The 12756-nt window shown below is 43.4% G+C and overlaps 1 protein-coding gene across 4 annotated transcripts in view; it reads left to right on the forward strand.

Annotated features, from left to right (window-relative positions):
- Window positions 1-12756, forward strand: part of LOC124043750 (collagen alpha-1(XVIII) chain-like) — a 190766-nt gene that overhangs the window by 97600 nt on the left and 80410 nt on the right. For all 4 annotated transcript variants that reach the window (XM_046362676.1, XM_046362673.1, XM_046362674.1 and 1 more), the window contains one exon: window positions 11599-12140. In XM_046362676.1, coding sequence (XP_046218632.1) covers window positions 11599-12140 — 542 coding nt within the window. The remainder of the gene's footprint in view (window positions 1-11598; window positions 12141-12756) is intronic.

The raw sequence follows: 12756 nt of genomic DNA on the forward strand, positions 1-12756 counted from the left end.
AATAATATAATAATATATAATAATATATATGCCATTTAGCAGACGCTTTTATCCAAAGCGACTTACAGTCATGTGTGCATACATTCTACGATAACAACATTAGACCATTAGACCATAACAACATTAGACCATAACAACATTAGACCATTAGACCATAACAGCATTAGACCATTAGATCATAACAACATTAGATCATAACAACATTAGACCATAACAACATTAGACCATTAGACCATAACAACATTAGACCATAACAACATTAGACCATAACAACATTAGACCATTAGATCATAACAACATTAGACCATTAGACCATAACAACATTAGACAATTAGATCATAACAACATTAGATCGTAACAACATTAGATCATAACAGCATTAGACCATTAGATCATAACAGCATTAGACCATTAGACCATAACAACATTAGACCATAACAACATTAGACCATAACAACATATGGTCTAAAATAAAAAATAATAATAATAAAATAAACAATTGGAGACAAAAAAAAATAATGGAATTGTTTTTTAAACAAAAAGTTATCTATGTTTTTGAAAGTAGACACCCATTGCAGACATAACAGCCAAACACACTCATGACATTCTTTCTACAATGGAAATTACATATTGTTTTGAAAGTTCTACCCACACTTCTACCCAAACCCCCCTTGGGGTTTTTCCTATGTTGCATTACAACCTACAATTTAAATTTATTTTATTTGGATTTCATGTAATGGACATACGCAAAATACTAAAACATTTGTGAAGTGAAAAATAAATAAAAACTTGTTTAAAAAGTTGTTAAAAAATTTCAAATATAAAGTGGTGCGGGCATATGTATTCAACCCCTTTGCTATGAACAGCTAGCCGACGTCTACCGAATAGACTCACAACCCGGTCGCATTCACAGGTAGTATCACATTTTCACTTCATTTCATTACAGTACAACGGTTTGATTTGTTTGATCGTAGCTAGCTACATAGCTAGCTACATAGCCGTCTTTGTATCAAAGATAATTGTGTAGTCTAGAGCGATTTTCTAGGTTCGCTAGCCAGCTATTGTCGTTCTTTTAACGCAACGTAACGTAAACAACACTGCTAGCTAGCCAGCTAGCCCCCGAATAGCAACACTGCAGAAACTATTACACTCAACGGAACGACTTGATTAGTGTAGTGTCAACAACGCACCCACTGCCAGCTGGCCTACTTCAGCAGTACTGTATCATTTTAATCATTTTAGTCAATAAGATTCTTGCTACGTAGCTTAACTTTCTGAACATTCGAGACGTGTAGTCCACTTGTCATTCCAATCTCCTTTGCATTAGCGTAGCCTCTTCTGTAGCCTGTCAACTATGTGTCTGTTTATCCCTGTTCTCTCCTCTCTGCACAGACCATACAAACGCTCCACACCGCGTGGCCGCGGCCACCCTACTCTGGTGGTCCCAGCGCGCACGACCCACGTGGAGTTCCAGGTCTCCGGTAGCCTCTGGAACTGCCAATCTGCGGTCAACAAGGCAGAGTTCATCTCAGCCTATGCCTCCCTCCAGTCCCTCGACTTCTTGGCACTGACGGAAACATGGATCACCACAGACAACACTGCTACTCCTACTGCTCTCTCTTCGTCCGCCCACGTGTTCTCGCACACCCCGAGAGCGTCTGGTCAGCGGGGTGGTGGCACCGGGATCCTCATCTCTCCCAAGTGGTCATTCTCTCTTTCTCCCCTTACCCATCTGTCTATCGCCTCCTTTGAATTCCATGCTGTCACAGTTACTAGCCCTTTCAAGCTTAACATCCTTATCATTTATCGCCCTCCAGGTTCCCTCGGAGAGTTCATCAATGAGCTTGATGCCTTGATAAGCTCCTTTCCTGAGGACGGCTCACCTCTCACAGTTCTGGGCGACTTTAACCTCCCCACGTCTACCTTTGACTCTTTCCTCTCTGCCTCCTTCTTTCCACTCCTCTCCTCTTTTGACCTCACCCTCTCACCTTCCCCCTACTCACAAGGCAGGCAATACGCTCGACCTCATCTTTACTAGATGCTGTTCTTCCACTAACCTCATTGCAACTCCCCTCCAAGTCTCCGACCACTGCCTTGTATCCTTTTCCCTCTCGCTCTCATCCAACACCTCCCACACTGCCCCTACTCGGATGGTATCGCGCCGTCCCAACCTTCGCTCTCTCTCCCCCGCTACTCTCTCCTCTTCCATCCTATCATCTCTTCCCTCCGCTCAAACCTTCTCCCACCTATCTCATGATTCTGCCTCCTCAACCCTCCTCTCCTCCCTCTCTGCATCCCTTGACTCTCTATGTCCCCTATCCTCCAGGCCGGCTCGGTCCTCCCCTCCCGCTCCGTGGCTCGATGACTCATTGCGAGCTCACAGAACAGGGCTCCGGGCAGCCGAGCGGAAATGGAGGAAAACTCTCCTCCCTGCGCACCTGGCATCCTTTCACTCCCTCCTCTCTACATTTTCCTCCTCTGTCTCTGCTGCTAAAGCCACTTTCTACCACGCTAAATTCCAAGCATCTGCCTCTAACCCTAGGAAGCTCTTTGCCACCTTCTCCTCCCTCCTGAATCCTCCTCCCCCCCCCCCTCCCTCTCTGCAGATGACTTCGTCAACCATTTTCAAAAGAAGGTCGACGACATCCGATCCTCGTTTGCTAAGTCAAACGACACCGCTGGTTCTGCTCACACTGCCCTACCCTGTGCTCTGACCTCTTTCTCCCCTCTCTCTCCAGATGAAATCTCGCGTCTTGTGACGGCCGGCCGCCCAACAACCTGCCCGCTTGACCCTATCCCCTCCTCTCTTCTCCAGACCATTTCCGGAGACCTTCTCCCTTACCTCACCTCGCTCATCAACTCATCCCTGACCGCTGGCTACGTCCCTTCCGTCTTCAAGAGAGCGAGAGTTGCACCCCTTCTGAAAAAACCTACACTCGATCCCTTCCGATGTCAACAATTACAGACCAGTATCCCTTCTTTCTTTTCTCTCCAAAACTCTTGAACATGCCGTCCTTGGCCAGCTCTCCCGCTATCTCTCTCTGAATGACCTTCTTGATCCAAATCAGTCAGGTTTCAAGACTAGTCATTCAACTGAGACTGCTCTCCTCTGTATCACGGAGGCGCTCCGCACTGCTAAAGCTAACTCTCTCTCCTCTGCTCTCATCCTTCTAGATCTATCGGCTGCCTTCGATACTGTGAACCATCAGATCCTCCTCTCCACCCTCTCCGAGTTGGGCATCTCCGGCGCGGCCCACGCTTGGATTGCGTCCTACCTGACAGGTCGCTCCTACCAGGTGGCGTGGCGAGAATCTGTCTCCTCACCACGCGCTCTCACCACTGGTGTCCCCCAGGGCTCTGTTCTTGGCCCTCTCCTATTCTCGCTATACACCAAGTCACTTGGCTCTGTCATAACCTCACATGGTCTCTCTTATCATTGCTATGCAGACGACACACAATTAATCTTCTCCTTTCCCCTTCTGATGACCAGGTGGCGAATCGCATCTCTGCATGTCTGGCAGACATATCAGTGTGGATGACGGATCACCACCTCAAGCTGAACCTCGGCAAGATGGAGCTGCTCTTCCTCCCGGGGAAGGACTGCCCGTTCCATGATCTTGCCATCACGGTTGACAACTCCATTGTGTCCTCCTCCCAGAGCGCCAAGAACCTTGGCGTGATCCTGGACAACACCCTGTCGTTCTCAACCAACATCAAGGCGGTGGCCCGTTCCTGTAGGTTCATGCTCTACAACATCCGCAGAGTACGACCCTGCCTCACACAGGAAGCGGCACAGGTCCTAATCCAGGCACTTGTCATCTCCCGTCTGGATTACTGCAACTCGCTGTTGGCTGGGCTCCCTGCCTGTGCCATTAAACCCCTTCAACTCATCCAGAACGCCGCAGCCCGTCTGGTGTTCAACCTTCCAAAGTTCTCTCACGTCACCCCGCTCCTCCGTTCTCTCCACTGGCTTCCAGTTGAAGCTCGCATCCGCTACAAGACCATGGTGCTTGCCTACGGAGCTGTGAGGGGAACGGCACCTCAGTACCTCCAGGCTCTGATCAGGCCCTACACTCACAAGGGCACTGCGTTCATCCACCTCTGGCCTGCTCGCCTCCCTACCACTGAGGAAGTACAGCTCCCGCTCAGCCCAGTCAAAACTGTTCGCTGCCCTGGCCCCCCAATGGTGGAACAAACTCCCTCACGACGCCAGGACAGCGGAGTCAATCACCACCTTCCGGAGACACCTGAAACCCCACCTCTTTAAGGAATACCTAGGATAGGATAAGTAATCCCTCTCACCCCCCTTAAGTTTTAAATGCACTATTGTAAAGTGACTGTTCCACTGGATGTCATAAGGTGAATGCACCAATTTGTAAGTCGCTCTGGATAAGAGCGTCTGCTAAATGACTTAAATGTAATGTAAATGTATGAAGCCAATAAGTAAGATCTAGTGCAACCAATTACCTTCAGAAGTCACATAATTAATGTCCACCTGTGTGCAATCTAAGTGGCACATGATCTCAGTATATATAAACCTGTTCTGAAAGGCCCCAGAGGCTGCAACACCACTAAGCACAGGGCACCACCAAGCAAGCGGCACAATGAAGACCAAGGAGCTCTCCAAGCAGGTCAAGGACAAGTACAGATCAGGGTTGGGTTATAATTTTTTTTTCCAAAACATTGACCATCCCACAGAGCACCATTTCAAATCTATTATTAACAAATGGAAATAATATGGCACAAACCTGCCAAGGGAGGGCCTCCCACCAAAACTCACTGACCAGGAAAGGAGGGCATTAATCAGAGAGGCAACAAAGGAGCTGCAAAGCTTCACGGCGGAGATTTGAGTATCTGTCCATAGGACCACTTTAAGCCATACACTCCACAGAGAAAAAAATAAACAAACGTGTGGTGTTCACCAAAAGGCATGTGGGAGACTCCCCAAACATATGGAAGACTGTACTCTGGTCAGATGAGACAAAAATGTAGCGAAAACGCTATGTCTGGCAAAAACCTAACACCTCATCACCCCCGAAAACACCATCCCCACAGTGAAGCATGTTTTGCCTTGAAGAATGGGCAGAAATCCCAATGGCTAGATGTGCCAAGCCTATAGACATATCCCAAGAGACATGCACCTGTAATTGATGCAAAAGGTGAATAGTTATGCACCCTCAACTTTTCCCTTTTTTAGTCATATTTTGTTTTTCACAATAAAAAATATTTTGCATCTTCAAAGTGGTGGACATATTGTGTAAATCAAATTATATAAAACCCCCAAAAATCGATTTGAATTCCAGGTTGTATGGCAACAAAATATACAAATGTGAAGGGGGTGAATACTTTCGCAAGGCACTGTAGGTTGATTTGCTTTCACCCTTCTGCCCAGTTCATCCCAAACCAGCTTGATGGGGTTTAAGTCTGGAGACTGCCATTCAATGATTTGAAGCCTATGGGCTTGTTATGTTCTTCTAAGATAGTTCTGACATTGCCTGGAGGTATGCTTTGGGTCATTATCTGGCTGTAGGATGAACCCCTGACCAACTAGACGTACACCGGAGGGTCTTGCATTGCGCTGCAAAATGCTGTGGTAGCCATTTTGGTTCAGGGTGCCACTCACTCTGGATCCAGCAAAAGAGCCCCAGACCATCACACTTCCTCCATGTTTGGTGTCACACTGAGGAACCATCCTTTCGCCTACTCGACGGCGTACAAAACCCCTGCGTGATGAACTGAAGATTTCAAATTTTCATCAGTCCGTTAGACTTTCTTCCACTCTTCAGTAGTCTACTGGTGGTGGTGCTTTATGGCCCAGGCAAGCCTATTTTTCTTATTTTGCCATCTTAGCAATGGCTTTCTTACTACCACTTGACCTGTCAACCCTGCATCTCGAAGTTTCCCCTCACTGTTGAAAGACTTGCTTACTTAGACCAGTGTTAAACTATGCTTGATGCTATTGCCCTGAGAGCTGCCTATCGCAAGCTGTTGACTCTCAGAAATGTGTCTTCTGATTCTGTTGTGGCTTTGTTCCCTCCAGTTTCCAAGTGCCTTTTGATGGTGTAGGAAACTACTCACACTGACACCTTGGCTTTCTTTGCGATTTCTTTCAAAGGAAAGACCTATACTTTTAATAGTTATAATGCTCTGTCTTTCGTTAATTGCATTTTTCTGGCCATTATGATAGCACTATACTACTTCCTGTAGTACAATACTGTTCCAACACTGCTTTTAGAGGGTTTGTAAGTAATCAACAAAAGTTTGGATACCTGTAGGAATTGTTAGCATCAACTTTCAAGGCTTAATTAATAACCCATTCCCTGAAAAGGGCCCTTTTTTATAACTCTGAAATGTTCACAACAGTAGCAAAGAGGTGACATGAGAATGGAGAAGCAACTTGCTGGCATTCCACGTCTACCACAAGTAACCAAAGGATCTGTTGTCACTGGTTCAGAAGTAGCCTACACCAGAGCTGTGTTCGAATACTCATGCTAACCGCACTAACCATACTATTTGTGACTTGAATTGAGTATATAGTATGGATATAGTTAGTCTGCCAAAAGTTCCCAGATGTCATACTAAATTTGCCAAAATATGAATTATACACACAGATGACACTATTTCCATACTTTAGGGCCCATAATGTAATGCTTTAGGAAATGAGCGTGGCTTTACATTGTTTTCAGATTTGAAGAAAATGGCGGAAAATATGCAGCCAAAGTACAACGAGAGCGAATACAAATTCATTGCTTTAACTAATTATGTCAAATGTTAAGAAAATGTTGAGCAATGTAATAAAGTAATGACTTTTCAAGTAAGTTACCTTGCACGTTATGTTGGTTGACAATTTGTTAGCCACACACTGTCCTTACGAACCACATAGCTAGCTAACAAATCGCTATGCTACCTGACGTTGGTTGGCTACTTATACATCAAACTTTCCAGTATATTAACTATAGGCTATCTAAATAACTACCCAACGTTTATTGACTTGATTATTCACTCTGGATATCTACTTTGATTTCAGAGCACTCTCGTCTGAGTGTACCAAAGCGCAGAATAATGAATTTACGAGCGCTCAACACCCGTTGAATATGGCCTGAGTCAGTAAATGTCAACAAAAACGCATAATTAAATTGTTGCCAGGAACACAGTTACCAACAGTCTGGATAACAGGAAAACTGCCTAACCAGCTCTGCTAGGATGAGTAAAATGGTCAGAGTGGTCTGGTTTATGTCTGGAAGTAGCTAGCAAGCTAGTCAACATTAGCTTGGGTGCTTGACTGCTGCTGTAAGGTCAGAACGCTCAAATCAACCCTACTCCTCGGCCTGAGCTTCCAGTGTGTGCTCCGAGAGCGAAAAGCTCTGAATTTCCACACAGACAATCTGACAAAGCTCTGAATTTAAGAGCACACTCCAGATTGAATTTAAGAACACACCCGAAGTCGTAAAATGTCTAACTAGTAATTTGTTATGCTAACTAGCTAGCAAGGGGTTGCATAGCAACAGCATCAACTTTCCGTAGACAGACGAAGAGCTAGTACACTCAACTGAAAGGATACTGTTCCGTTTACAGTTTACCAAAATGTAGTATGCATTATGTTAGTATGGGTATTCGAACACCGCTCAGGACTGAATGGCTGGAGTCTTGCCTGAAAAGCTTTTCCTACACTTTCAAGTTGCATTTGTGAATAAGCCTAAATCCATCTGAGAAAAATGAGCACATAGCCTACTTGGACACTTGCAAACCTTTTAATGACTCTACAATCCTTATGAGACCAGAACAAGCACATTCTTGGATGATTTGTTCTGAACATTTAATGGCGCTGCATTGTCATGTAGCTTACTCTTATTTATTGTTTTGTTATTTGGAAAAAATATTTTAGGCCTATTTTTGTTCCAACTTTTTGTGTTTTTGCTGAGCTTTTTCGATCATAAATATGATTTATAGTGAATTATTGATATTAATTGATGGTGTAAAAACAAGAAATGAAAATACTTTCTTTAAAACAAAAATACATACTGGAAACTAGGTATTGGCTGTTTTGAGCTTTCAGACTTTATTTGACCATATTCATTAATTTATATACAATATTCAGGCCATAACTGAACCAACTTCTGTAGATTATATATACAATATTCTGCAAATATGTATACATATTGCCTATATATAATATTTGTAGCCATACATGATTTAATGCAAAGCCGTAAACATACACATTTAATAACAGACTCATGAACACAATTAGGTAATAGTTAATGTACATAACATTATTTAGTAACCGACCCATAAACAAATTCACTCAAAAGTCTACAGCTGGCTTGACAGCTTTCCCAGCACTTCAGCTTCCCCAGTAAACTCAACATTTGTGTAGCCTCACGAGGACAAAAGAGAAGCGGAGGAAGGAGTTTACTTCTGCTGTAGTGTTCGCGGTATATATTATGTGAAGGGGCAGCGCTTCAACAGAATGTGTATGTTTAATGTCTCAAAGTGGTGGGAAAACAGAAATGTGCGGCATTCAATCTTGTGGTCAATAAATGTGGAGGACAAGACAAACGGGGACCATAAACCCCAGCAGGACCTTTTCAGAAGCTGTCCTATTCACTGCCTGATTGGCCAAGTCTTTTTAAACTGTCAATGGACGACAAATGCTTATTTTGGGGGTTTGAATGGCGATCCTAGTTAAAATGCCAATCTTGAACCCCTGCACACAGTCCAATGTGTTTCAATAATTTCGAATGACTCACTGTCCTTTAGATGACACAATACCGGTGCATTCACTGACATCAGCAAAGGCATTCCTTTAGCTTTACGTTTGAGAGGGAAAAACCTTTCCATCACACTTCATAAACCCGGTAAAAAGTTGTTCCATTTCTCATTGTTGCAATACGTTTTGTCGTTATTGACTGATTGATTGATTCTACATTGTTTAATAGGCACATCCACCATTTTGTCAGTATCCTGAGTAACAAAGGTCATTTTAGGGATGATGAAAAGAACCCATCTGCAGATGGCCAGGCCTGTGGGTAAAACTCTATCATAGAGCAGTGTTTTACACAAGTGCATAGAGTAGCCAATTTAAATTACTAAAAATGTGTATTGTTTGTTGTTTTGGACATTGTCTAGGCCTATATGATCAGGACTATTTTCTAAGTAAGAGAACATTAAACTTTTTATTTTATTTTTGGGTGTAATTAACCTTTCATTCAAGTGTGCAGCTAGCAAGAGGCTGTTTAGTGGTGTTTTTGTAGCGCACGTGATGGTAGTTTGATAAACAAATGGATCGATGAAAATAATCATTATACAATTCTGCCAGGTGAGCATAGGCTACTTTGTAGTTAACAACCAGAAGACGCTAACAGCAACACTTGGTAGCAATGCACACAGACATGCGTTCTTCTTGCCTCTTCAGAAATTTGCAGTAAATAGGAATCGCTGATGCATTCTGGTCATGTCTTATGATACATTTGGGCAAGTTAATTCATTTTCAATACATTTAGTTGATTCCCTACAATGGTCAAAACATTTTTGTATAGCCTACTGTTGAATTCCTTTTTAATGCCTGAATTCCAGGAGGGCCCAAACTATAATATTTGGATCACAGTGAGGCGCTCTACTACCAAGCCTTGGCACCACGAGACATAGCATGACTGGCTTTGTGAAACTCGTGAATGCTTTAGAAAACAAATACATGCGTCAGAAAACACAACTTCCCATTTGAAGTTTCTTCTTTAGCCTTGACAGAGGCATTTTGTATCCCATAATGTTCAATATTTATAGACATATATTGTTTTATATTTTGAATTAGAATTATGATGAAATAGACTACTTGTGCAATATTATTTGATGATCAGCATGCGATAGAACATTTAGTCTATCCGAATCACAAGATCTTTGTGTCCTCTGTTTATTTCCCCCAAAATGTATGTACTGAACCCAGTCCAGAGTCACCCGGGGTGACTGAAGAGGGAGCGCAGATATTTGGGGAACCTAGCTGTAGGACTTATTTTGCCCTGACGTGATGACATTTAACTGATGTAATGAAATTAAGGGGAACTGGTGTGTGTGCTGAAGGTTTTGGGAGAAGTCAGGAATTTCATTAGATAAATTCCATAAAATGAATGCATTCATTATTTTCATTCAATTCAGAAATGTATGGAATTTTGAGATGTTTTTTTTAATGTATTAATTCTTAGAATTGATCCTTATGCAGAGTGTGCAGTGCATAATTGTTCTACTCTTTACAAAACTACATGCTGATTTGCGCTTAGCCTTATATTTATTTGTGTTGAGCTTGTGATCCACAGAAATCATAATTCTGTGTTGTAATGTGTCATAAGCATACGGTTTAGACTTTACATCTGTACTCGAATGTACGGAACTAGAATCTGTTTGATAAGGCCTCAATGCTCTTAGGAAGTGTTTTCTATACTTGTGCATCTGCTCTAACTGAATCATACAGTGTTAATTAACTCCAATTTGATTTGCGGTACAATGAAGGGTAGTCATCCTCCCTTTTATAGTCACTCTGTCAAAAACGTGATTTTGTGTGAGTGATTCCCATTTCAATTTTTTTTTTCGCAGTCACTTGTTTGAATAGACTGGTTTTTATTAACATTTCCCATCAGACTTCCTATTTTCTGTTTAGCTGTGTCACATTTATTTCTGCCCTGTCTTGTAAGATACTAAAGAGTTATGTCAAATGTATATAGACAACGTAACAAGGTTGTGCCTTCCGCTATTGCATACAGTCAGTCATATCCCCCCCTTAGATCTATTTGAAATGCTGTTTGATCACAAAATAAGTATTGGATCACTATGCTGTGACCATGTAAAAAATAAAGTCTGAGACTGGCTAGAATGGAATTCCCCTTATCCCATGTTAGTGAGGGAAGTCTACCCCCACACTCAGTCATGTATTCACAGGGGGCTTTGGCTAAAGTACCTCCAGTATCTGTTCAAGGAATTAGGTTCTTATAGGTCCCAGGAGAAGTGTTTTCCCCACCCTTTTTTGGATATGTCGAAGTTGATGTTAGTTTTTATAACCGACTCCATTTTAGGCAATAGGACTTGGCTTGTTTGAATTAGGTCCTTTGAGAAATTCCCCCATATAGGGTTGCCTTTCAAAAGTTAAGAGCTAAATGTACTTATTCTAGCAAAAACAATTGTTGAGCTGTGTGTCGGTTGCAGTTAACGCCATCCATGTAATGTATTTGTTTGTAATGTTTCCTTGATATCTCATTTCCATTATCATTTGGAGTTGTCACAGAAGTCTTAGGCAGTTTCCCATGTCAGGTCATATTTCTTTCAAATATTAGGTCAGGAATCATTTATCTTTCATCACGTTAATGCATCTCTTCAAGTGATACCGGACACTGGGTTTAATGATCTAGTATTGCTGCCCCCTTCCCTCCCAAAAGACTCATAAAACACTACTAAGAAAGTGTTGGCAGTCTGCCTTTAACCCGCAGACCTAAACTCACTGTGTCAAACCCCAACAGACTAATAGATCTTTCAAATCCATTCCCGCCATGCAGCCCACCCCTTCATCGCCATTTCCGGTGTGCTGTGTACTAACTTCCTGTTTCTCTCCTGTAGATGAGAGCAGCGTCTCCCTCCTGCAGCTGATCGGGGACCCTCCCCCGGCTGAGATCACCAAGGTCTATGGCCCCGACAACAGCCCCGGCTACGTGTTCGGTCCCGATGCTAACACGGGCCAGCTGGCACGCGCCCATCTTCCCAGCCCCTTTTACCGGGACTTCTCCCTCCTCTTTAACCTGAAGCCCCAGTCCACCAATGGTGGCGTTATCTTCTCGGTCACGGACCCCTTGCAGCAGATCATGTATGTGGGTGTCAAGCTGTCGCCTGTGAAGGCAAACCGGCAGAACGTAATCTTCTACTATACGGAGCCCGACTCGCAGGAGTCGTACGTGGCGGCCACCTTCCCCGTGCACAATCTGGCTGACCAGTGGAACCGCTTCTCCATCTCCGTGCTGGACGACAAGGTCACCTTCTACATCAACTGCGACGACCAGCCCCAGGTGGTGCGCTTTGAGAGGTCCCCAGACGAGATGGAGTTGGAGTCTGGAGCCGGGGTGTTTGTGGGCCAAGCTGGAGGGGCCGATCCTAATAAGTTCCTGGTATGTATCATGCTATTACTGTATCTTTTGTTATCAGGGTCAGTGGCCGTTGTGTTTCAACTTGGTCGATGTGGGAAATTAATATATTTCCTAGACTGATGGACTTGAAATGCAGTTCTACCCCAAACCCTGTCTTATATTTAACTTACAGATGACGGATCTTAATTTGATCCCTCTTTTGTGGCATTAGGAAATTCAAATGAGCCTTGTGAAACCCGCAGTTCTCTTTCTCTTCATGGAGTCATTCGGACCAGTGGGGCCATATTCCGTTAGTGTATCCATTGTCACATAATGAATGGTGTGAAAACCAATAATAGGCTACTGTTTGTGATTCCCTGGCTCATTTGGGCCATCAGAGGACATAATAGGGTTTCTAGCGAACCTAAGGTTACGATTGAACTGTCAAATTGTAGTTCAATCCTGGTCTAGGGTGGTCTAGCGGATAGGGCCCATTGCCTTCAGCGCACATATAGGCCTACTGTGTCAGTGTGAGTTCAATTCCGGCCCACACCCTTCTCGCACAAATAACTCAATCCACCCGATTTGACAAGATTTAGTTACACATTTAAAACATGGACAGTCCATCAATATTTTACCCACGATCTTGATAAGAAAT

The sequence above is a fragment of the Oncorhynchus gorbuscha genome, linkage group LG09, assembly GCF_021184085.1.
Source record: "Oncorhynchus gorbuscha isolate QuinsamMale2020 ecotype Even-year linkage group LG09, OgorEven_v1.0, whole genome shotgun sequence".
In the NCBI taxonomy this organism is placed as follows: Eukaryota; Metazoa; Chordata; class Actinopteri; order Salmoniformes; family Salmonidae; genus Oncorhynchus; species Oncorhynchus gorbuscha.